This window comes from Microtus ochrogaster, linkage group LG5 (genome assembly GCF_000317375.1).
Source record: "Microtus ochrogaster isolate Prairie Vole_2 linkage group LG5, MicOch1.0, whole genome shotgun sequence".
Classification (NCBI taxonomy): domain Eukaryota; kingdom Metazoa; phylum Chordata; class Mammalia; order Rodentia; family Cricetidae; genus Microtus; species Microtus ochrogaster.
The window spans coordinates 64,347,612-64,358,139 of NC_022031.1; the positions used below are offsets into that span (position 1 = coordinate 64,347,612).

The window sequence follows — 10,528 nt, forward strand, 5'->3', positions numbered from 1 at the left end:
ACTCTGAACTCTGTCTGCTTCCATTTCCAAAGTTCTAGGATACCAGGTGTGTGCCACTACACCTACGTTTCTATTTTAATTTTTTAGAAAGAATTTAAGACAACTCATGAATCTAATTTTCATATTTCCCTATAAATTTATGTGTTTCTGGAAGTCCCATAGGAGTCAGACCATAGATTAATGTCATTTTTAAAATGGAATTTAATTTCTTTAAAAATTTTTCCCTATTACTTTATGTGTACGAGTGTTTTGCCTGCATGTAAGTGCACTGAGTATCTGCCTGGTGCCGGAGACCAGAAGAGAGTTTAGGTCACTGGAATTACTCATGGCTGTGAGCTGTCATATGGGTGCTGGGAGGATCTTTGTCCTGTGCAAGAACAGTCAGTGTCTGAAGTGTTGCATCATCTCCCCAACCCTGGAGCTTAAATTCCTACTGCAAATACAGACGATTTCATTGTCTAATGCCATTTAAGTCCCTTGATCCTTTATTCGTAGTTTTTCAGGCTCTGAGTCTGCTGCATTTCACAAGTTTGCGTTTTCAAATTTATCCTGTTTCTCACTTTTCACTGACAGTGCTACACAGTTTTCAGAAGAAGGTATCACTTCTTAAGGGTTCCCTTTAGTGATGTAAGCTAGCAGCCCAAGGGAAAAAAGACTCACATTGTATTGTCTTTTTATTGTTTGTGGTGACGTTGGTGTGAACAAGCTTAGAAAATAGAAACTGGAGCAGCGTGCCTGTTGTGTGGGAGTTGAACAGACTGAGTCAGATGCGCGTCTAAGCTGGGAGACCGGACCTGCGACACCCTGCAGTGTGCAGACGGTGCTGTGCTACAAGGAAAACAGCAACAGGACCGGCCTCTATTCCACCAGCCTGTGCCCAAGACAGGAGCAGAAAGCAGCTGCGTCAGAATGCACACTGGGCCGCTCACTCTGCTGACAGAGAGGAGGCAGAGGCGGGATGGAAGGCCAGTGGTAATAAAGACTGTTTTGGTCTTCTTTATACACGTTGTGTACCTTGAAACAACCTTCTAAAATTTTTGTGGGTAAGCTTTAAAAAAGGAGTAACTCTTTGGGGATCTGAATTTGGGATTGCAGAGTGGGACTATTGTATCCCTGCTACATAAAGTCAAAATGCACTTTAGAGGAACAATGAAGGCTACAGAGGAAGGGAGTTTAGAAATGTCTTCCATCAGAAACAAAGGCTTACCTTAAGGCACTGTGATGTCCAAGAAAAACGTAGTTATTACATAAAAAAGGTTCAAGTAATGAAGCTGACATAAAAAACTGAACTACACGGCATAATGCAAAAGTTTATATTAATTTAAAAAAATACTGCAATGTCATGGAAGGGGACATACTCATCTCTTCCAAAAAACCTTCAGTGAAGCATCCAATACACTTATGTATTTATACAAATATTATCTAGGTAACAGACATATAAATAACCATTTGTAAACTAACTTTCCTCTCAAAAACTCACTCACAAGCTTTTATTTTGAAGAAAATTTGATGATGGCGCTCTGGAAAACACAGGCAGTTCTGGGTAAGGCTGGAGTCCCATTTGCTTGTTGTCTTTCAACTTCTGTACTATAACTCTGGCGAATTCCTCTCCTTGGATGTCACTGGTGTCTAGTAACTGTCTGACTTTTGAGGTCCTTGTTGGTTTGGTACAAATGAGTTCATAGTCCTCCTTCATGATCAAGTCCCGGGCCAGAAGGGCATCCAGTGACTGGTTAAGGCAGGCCTCCGTCATTTGGCTCACAATGTCTTCCCTCTTGCTCTGGATCCACTGCTGGGCTATACCAGGCTGGAGACGCTCTGTAGAGGGACAGAGCATGAGCAGCGTACAAAGTTGAGGGCAGACACACGCAATGAGTATGGACACGGGAGGTCCTTCTGTCTATGTGTTACTTTTATCGGTTAATGAATAAAGAAACTGGTTTGGCCTCTGATAGGATAGAAGAGAGCTAGGTGGGGAAAACTAAAGTGAATGCTGGGAGAAAGGAGGGCGGGGTCAGAGAAAAGCCATTGGAGCCCTTCTGGGGACAGACGTGTGGCGATGCACAGATTAATAGAAATGGGTTAAATTAATATGTAAGGGTTAGCCAATAAGAAACTGGAGCTAATGGGCCAAGTGATGATTTAATTAATACAGCTTCTGTGTGATTATTTCAGGGCTGAGCAGCCAGGAACGAAATAAGCGGCCTCTCTGCAACAGAGTATTATTCTGTATACATATGAATAAGCAGAGCACACATTTCTGTATGACTGTGCCAGTATTAAACAGTATTTTTTTTAAAATGCTTATTTTTCCAGGCATTATTTAGACACTTGCATTTTTATCTTACATTCACCTTCCTGGGAGAATCATGTATTTTTTAATATGCTATGCTGTCAGCCAAAATGACTTTATGTTTTGTTTAAAATATAAGGGATGCCTACATATCTAATAATCAAAAATAGCTTCACCGATACTAACATAGTAAGTAAAGCTTCCTCTTGATGCTTCCCAGTTAGAGACTCCTGGAGTACACCTGGCCCTAATAAGACAAGTCAGCATGAGGCTGGCGATGCTTTCCTACTTAGCACTAAGAAGGCTCGCTGTGCGGTGTGTGCACTTGTAAGGGATATGGAGCATCCGAGTGCACCTTGCAGCATACACTCACCTGCACTTTTCTCAGCCAGCAGTGGATTTATTATAGCCAGAGAGCACAGGGTGGGTCTGTGCTCACAGACGGCTGCCCTTTGTGACGCAGAAACGGTGCCATCCCAGCTGTGGTTTCCAGGACAGTGACGCAGCTTCAACGAGGAGCAGTCCTGAGGTCCTGCTACAGGACATGTCATTAGGGTAGAGCACTCACTAGATAGTCCTAGCGGGAATACCAAATCAGAAACCCAATGCTGAACACAGGTTAAGTGTTTTCAATGACATTTACTTGTGTGTGTGTGTGGAGGGCGGAGGACACCCTGTGGGAATCAGCGCTCTTTCTACCACGTGAGTCTTGGAAGCACTTGACCCACAGCTCTGAGAACCTTCCCAGGGAAATAAGCATTTATACCCAAGAGTTTTTACTACTGTTAGTGCTTGCTGGCCCTGATTACTATAGCTCCTAAAATTTCCCTTCTTCTCATAGTCTGATACTTCTGCCCTGTGAATTCTTCCTTTTCCAGTTTAAAACTGTCTTAGGTCTGTAAGATACACAGACTTTTAAGTGTAAGAAGTCTGTATTTGACATGTTTTCTCCTTTCTCCTCTAGAAAACAATCTAAGTGTTCCAACTGTTTATCGGTCCTTCAAGTTCATGTAATTATCTTTATGTCATTAGTGAACTCAGTGTCTCCAACATTCTGCACATCGCCCCAATAGGTCCTGATGGCTTCTCAGACAAACAATAAATAAAATAAGAAAAACTAAAACCATAATCACCACCTGCCTTAACTCTAAACCCCATTTAGGTTCTTTGTTCTAGCAGCTGTGGTGGTTTTCCAGGTTAACATCTTACTCAGCTTCATCTGTTCTCCCTTATCTGCTCAAATGAGAAGCCGTAAAGCATGGGTGTCACCTAATCTCTCACACTCTCCTGCTCGTCACTGTCCTTACTCCAAGTGTCCTCTTCATTTCCAGGTAGCGTCTACAGGGCCATCACGACAGCCATCATGAGGGCTCAGTGCATCAAAGCCCTTGCTTCACCAGAGTCTGATTCCCAGAATCCACAGTGGAAGGAGATACCTGACTCCCCAAAGCTGCCTTCTGACCTCCATATACGCATTGTGGCCTGCGCGGCTCTCTCTGTGCTGCCCCGCCACCTCACGCACACACACAAACAATAAATAAAGATAACTTCAAAATATCGTATATATTCCCAACAGGATGAGCCTTCCTAAAGCAAAAATTCTTATTTTATATTTCCTCAAGAATTACCTACTGAACTTAAAAGTCTAAATTACCTTAGCTGAGTGCAGAAATTATTTTTTTCTTTACTTTTTTTTTTAAATTGGTATAAGTATTTTGTTCTACAAATATGTTTGTGCACTGTGCATTCTTGGTGCCTATGGAGGCCAGAATAGGATAACTCTGGAGCTGGAGTTGTGACAGTTCTGAGATACAGAATAGGATAACTCTGGAGCTGGAGTTGTGACAGTTCTGAGATGCTGTGTGGGTGCTGGGAACCGAACTCAAGTCCTTGGAAAGAGCCATCTCTCTAGCCCCTCGGCATTCTAGATATTTATCTCTTCTTATTCACTCCATTTACCAGACAAGCTAAATTACCCACTGCTAGTTTGTTTTAGGGCTTCTGGACTCGTGTTGTTTACCATGGAGGGCCCATCTGTCATAACAAGAGGTCAGTCAGCCTCTAACAGACATAAAGCCTTCATGTTGCATGGACAGTGGAGTGACGTGAAGTATCGATCAAAAAGCCTGGCTTTACGAAAGTCTTGGATCTGCTAGCTACTTGCTGGGGGATCCAGAGTTCAGAATCTGTAAAAGAAGGACGAGCTCCCTCACACAGCTATTAAGAGTACTTTGTAAAGAATGTATCTTGTTCCCTGTATGTATATATGTACATATATATATATATATTTCTTAAAATATAGTTACTATGGTAATTTAGAAACATTTATCTCTTTTCTTGTGATATTAAGAAAAACCATTTCCATTGTGATCACAGACTGCCTTTAAACATACAGGTATCTGCCCATCATCCCACTGCTACCTCCATGTGTCCAGACCTGTCACTTACAAAGAAAGCGGAGCATGAATACAAATGAAGTGTGTTCCATGCATACCACTGTTTGCTAATGATACGGCCTCGAAAGAAAGTGGAAAAGTTGCTAACGATACTGATTGGGAAACTGGCATACCAGACAAAAAATCTTTGTCTTGAGGAGCTGACAGGGACCGGGAGGTTCCAGGAGAACCAGTGTTTCTGGAGAGCAGAGAGGATCCACATGATTCCTGAAACAGACAGAGGACCGGCAGGTAAGGAGAGCTGTCTACATAAACGTTTGTGGAAAGGTACCATCTTTAAAGTTACACAGCTAAGGCTTCTAGGCTATACTTGCCTTTGGCTTATTAAAAACAAAGACCCAGAACCACCATAAATTATAGTTTACAGAACCAAAGAAATAAGAGAAAACCATCACAAATATACTCAATTTCTTTCTCACCTCCATCTCTACTAGGGATCAAACCTAGGGCCTTACACATGCTAAGTGAGTGCTCTATTGAGCTATATCCCCAACCTCTAAATTTAATTCTTTTAAACCATCTTAAGTGGAAGGGATGGGGCAATAGTTATGTTCTGGAAATAACTATAGACCCTACAGAATTCAGTGGATCTGTTCAGTGGCTATAATGGTGAACCAGAAACTCATGCTGTCTACTGATTTAGAGCAAATGCTTATTCTTAGGTTCTCTCAACCTGATGGGATGGAAAATCCTTGGAAAAATCACAGAGATCTTCACTCCCATCTCTGCCATGGAACTGCTCACTGCCCTTCAACAATGCATTGAAACACTGTGGCCTTTAGGTTCCATCAAAAATTAGCATATATTCAAGGATCAAATTAGAAAGTTTATATAAAAATGGTTTTGAAATTATGTATTTGGACCAGTGAGGTGTTTCAGTGAGGAAAGGGGCTTCTGCCAAGAGGATGATCTCAATTTGATCCTTGGGAACCACACAGCAAAGGAGAGAATGATTTCTGCAAGCTATGCTTTGAATCAGACACATACACATATGCACACACTGTATAAACAAAGGTAAAACGCCTCTATGTGTTGTGCTAACATGATCTTCTGAATATGCTATTACTTTTATGAACCTTTAAAGGGGACATATAATCTAATCTTAAATGATTCATAAAATGATCAGTTAGAGAAACACCTCTTGGAGAACAACAGAAACTTCTGTAATGACTTACTATGAGGTGGCCGGGAGGTATGAACAGTGGTACAATACTTACTGATGGTTTACTTGTACACTAAGCCTAGGCCATCGTGTAGGACTGATGGGAGTTCAGGTTAGAGATTGTCATGGCTCCCTAACAAAGTATCAACACTCCCTGGACGTTAGCTTCCCAGACTACACGGCACTTTAATATTCTTCTCACATTCAGTTTGGTATGAATAACAGATATATATTTTACCTCTTGTGGAGGATGGTTTGCAGACAGGTTCAACGATAAATCCCTTTTCTTATCACAGAGGTGAATAGTACTGGAGGCACTCTGTATCTGAAGTGAACATACACGGGTGCTTTAGTTAGGAATCACAGAAGTATATACAATCTACTTCACATGTTTTCTTTTTACACATAAATCAATGGAAACAAAATCTAAATCATTTGAGAATCTGTAACTTAATTAGGTAGCGACGGTGTCCAGCAAGAGATGCTTAGGGAACGGGTTTTTCATCCTGCCTCGTCTCAAATGGCTGATGTCAGTAAATACTATCCCTCAAGTGTCTCGCAGCTTCAGGACTGTTTGAAGATTGAGATAACAAAGCACTCGTTTAAACCCAGGTACTTAATTTGCTGTGTTCTCTCTATCCACGGTTGTTACTGAGCATTCCGAGCTCTACGCTCTAGTCCTATGGCTGTCTTTACCGCATTGATAAGAAGCCAAGGCAGGGACAATACAAAGCTGGTGGTGTGTTACTATGGAACGGGGGGTCATGACCAACTTTAGAGCCCCAGGATATGTATATGATGTATTGGGGTCACAGTCATCTCTCCATCCCTCTCTTATGTCCCACCTGCTCCCTTTTGAACTCTAGCTCTCATCTTGTCCTCTGCCCCACTTTCCTGTCTTAAATAATCACCAAAACAAACAAACAGCCCACTGAGTTTAATTAGGGTTGCTTGCATGTGCATGGGGTGGGCGATGAAACTTAACATTAGTTTGTCTTATTTATCTATGAGACAAGGGTGCCCATTTTGCAGGGTTACTGTAAGGAGAATTAAAAGTAATGCGTGCAAAACGGCTCTAAGCTTATTCACAGGTATTCAACAAAAGAGAGCTGCTAAGCAGGTGATTGGTTTATCTAAGTACTATAAGTTTATCTTATAGTATAAGTATGACTCACTTTTGGCTCCATAAACTAGGATTAGACAAGTTGTCATCACTACGAAGTCATTTAAACACAGACTTGGGAGCCTAGCCCCTGCCGCAACACTTGACAGAGAATATCACCCAGAAGTCAGGGACCATGCTGGCTTCAAAATCACAGCAATCCACCTGCCTCAGCTTCTGGACTATCACAGATTGCTACGTCTATTTTTCCTCTCAATACCAGAATAATAGTAATCGTTCTTCAGAACTTTAGAAACCAGTGGGTTCTGCCCCCAGCTCTCCATTGTCCCCTTTACCACTTCCTGTTCCAGTCAGAGGAAAGACTCATATCCAGCTACATATATAATGGACCTAGTCCATCACTCGTGAACGCTCGCTGGTTCAGGCAGTAACCTTGAGAACCTGGATTTTGTTACTGAACTCAGAGATCCACCTGCCTCTGCCATCCGAGTGCTGGGATTAAAGACGTGCTCCACCACACCTGATGCACATGCAATTTTACATGTATCTTCAAGTTATTTTTTGGCTATGTCTGTTATGTAAAGTGTTCCTGAAACATTTATAATATATTGTTTTATTAATGATACCTTATTTTTATAACTAATATATATGATATGATAATTCAAATTATTTATGGACTAGTGAATCATTTCCAAAGAAGAAATATAAGAAAGTATTATAGAAAACTTTTTGGGTTCAGCTTTTATTTTTCAAGAAACATTTACTTGGAAAAATTCAAATAGATAAGAGCTGGTTAAGAGAATTTGAAAATACAGAAAATGCAAAGGCAAGCCATTCTAAATATAGGAATATGAGGTGTGTATGTGTGTGTTTGTATCAGACAGGATCTCATTATGTTGCTCATGTTTCTCAGTCTGGCCCGGCTTCAAACTCAACTCTGCTGCCTCTACCGCTAGAGGAGCTGGGCCTAGAGGCACACACCACCAAGCTTGGTTCTTACATTTCTATTCTACTGCTAGTGTCACTGTTTGTGTGGGTATTATGGAAGTTACTAACATCCAGACTACAATAATCTCAGCTGAATAAACTAGAATTCCGAACACCCCCAACTACAACTCCATGTGATAATAACACTGTGACATAATAACAATGATGAATCCGTCATGGGATTACTAAACTGTCTGAAAACACACACTTTACTTGGGAAGATAAACTAAACATTAAATCGCATATACAGGATCCTAGTGTTTAAACTGAAGACAAAAAGGATGTGGGGTGGTTCTTTGTATTTTCCTCCTTTCCTATTTCTTTTTTGTTTTGTTTTGTTTGTTTAATGATCTACCACTGAACTATACCCCTAAGTCCCCTCCCTCCTCTTACTTTCTATTTTGAGACAGGTAAAGCTAACTTACCCTTGCTGGCTTTGAGCTCACACTGTAGCCCGGGTACACCTTGACTCTGCAATCCTCCTCTCTTAGCCTACCCAAGTAGATGGGATTACAGGATGGTACCACCAGGTCCCTACTCTAGTTTTGCTTAGAAAGAGATGAGAAAGAGAGAAACTTGTAAGGAGAAAATAGAAAAAGGAAAGGTAAGACAAAAGGCAACAGTCTCAGACGTTAGTATTGACATTGGTATCTCTGGAAAAGGCTGTACCCTACCCCCAAATGGGGGAGTTGGAGAAGTTATGAAACGAATTTAAAGAATTCATTTTCAGATCCTCCTAAAACTTGGAATCTAATATTGTATGACAAATCTTAATTTTGATGATGAGTGACTGTTTCTTTTACATACTAATCTTTACGTGATAAGTTAGGCTAGGAGGCCCAGCAAACCAGGAAGGGAAAGCACACTCAATCAACAAGGAACTGCAGATTGTGCTTGTTCATCGTCCAAGAGTTTGGCTAGCTGGCAGTTTTCTATCACATCTAAAGTGCAACTCAGTGAGACCTAGCGAGTGCGAGCCTATGCTCGCTGTGCTCTAAGGAGCTACGGTTGCTGTGTAAATCCTCAGCGGAGCTGATCCAAGAAAGTACACGGACCACACAGCCGCCCTTGGTCATCCCCATGAACGTCACTGACAGTTCGGTCTCTGCAACGTGAAGTATTTGAGTGAGAAACACTGACAGTTCAGTCTCTGCAACGTGAAGTACTTGAGTGAGAAACACTGACAAGGAAAAAGCAAGCAACAGAAGTACAATTTGGGGGCTCAACTGGAACATAAATGCTACTGCTTTACTTGACAATAAATCTCAGAAAAACTCAAGGAAGAGCAAGAATTCATCTTCTGCAGGTACTAACACTTAGCAGAAGTAAATACAGACTAACACATATCCCATTCACCTGCGGTGAGTGACGCAGGCGGTCTGTTGTACACAGGGCCTTCAGTACACTTTCTAAGCTCACATTTGATGTGCCGAGAGTTCTGAAATTGTTACGTCTGAAGGTGGCCCATTAGAATGAAGTGCGATTACCCGCTGGTGACAAAGAAAAGGTAGTAAGCCCCTGCCAACTTTCCCACCTCCTAACTCTAGCCTGTGTCTGGGAACTAAATTAAAACATGAGTGACACACAGCTGGTTACAATTCTAAGTTACGAAATGTCAAAAGGAGATTTACCTTTGTTTTTTTTAACTGAATAACAGCTTCAAGAAAAGTTATGTCTTCAAATGTTCTCAGAACCGGCTCAAGTTCTATTAAGCATTCTAAATAAGAAAAAACAACAAAACAAAACTCAACAATTTTAAGTTCACGTTGCTTCTAATAAATAAACTGAAATGTTAGCATTTATCTTCTAAGGCTCTATGTCAATCCTTCACTAACGTGATGACATCCAATTGTAGGAGTTCTTATTGCTGGCATAAACAAACCTGACGATCAACAGAGCAGAGTCGGTAGCCTAGAAACGATCCCTTAAAATTCTGGTAAGCTGACTCTCAAAAGAGGGCCTTAAATTCCACAAGGCAAGGACAGTCTTTCAAAAATAAACTATACTCAGACATTTAGATAACCACAGAAAACAGGTCATTTATACTCTTCCCATACACCATACATAAAAATTGACTCAAAATCGACCATTCACTTAAATAGAAACAGGAGAAAATATTCAAAACCTTAAGTTAGGGAAATTTCTTAGATATGACATCAAAAATAAGATTCATAAAAACCTGACAACTGGACTTTCAAAAACAATTTTGAAAATTGTACTCTAGAGAATACTTATTCTTAAGAAAAAAAAAAGCAAGGCCACAGACTAGGAGTAGGGGAGGACAGTCAAGCCGCATATCTGCTAATGGACTTGAGTCTGACAAGACACAACGTGTGAAGAATTCTTACAGGCTGGGCCAGCACCATGGAGGAAGGGAAGAACCAAGTCTCGAAAGTTGCCCACATGTAAAGTCTGAAGTGTCCTCCTGGTCTGCATGTCTAGTACATCTACTTTGCACACATCACACACACACACACACACACACACACACACACACACACACACAC

At 41.1% G+C, this 10,528-nt stretch overlaps 1 protein-coding gene across 3 annotated transcripts in view; it reads right to left on the reverse strand.

The window, feature by feature from the left end:
• Window positions 1-392: 392 nt before the first annotated feature.
• Ripk2 (receptor interacting serine/threonine kinase 2) overlaps window positions 393-10,528 on the reverse strand; it is a 31,975-nt gene continuing 21,839 nt past the window's right edge. Inside the window, exons 7-11 of one of the 3 annotated variants that reach the window (XM_026786551.1) lie at window positions 9,653-9,738; window positions 6,150-6,236; window positions 4,863-4,956; window positions 2,667-2,825; window positions 393-1,818 (exon numbers count right to left, since the gene is read on the reverse strand). In XM_026786551.1, coding sequence (XP_026642352.1) covers window positions 1,481-1,818; window positions 2,667-2,825; window positions 4,863-4,956; window positions 6,150-6,236; window positions 9,653-9,738 — 764 coding nt within the window. In that variant the 3' untranslated portion in view covers window positions 393-1,480. Of the gene's footprint in view, window positions 1,819-2,666; window positions 2,871-4,862; window positions 4,957-6,149; window positions 6,237-9,652; window positions 9,739-10,528 lie in introns of all 3 variants that reach the window. The other 2 variants (XM_005362337.3, XM_026786550.1) reach the window with 2 other exon arrangements.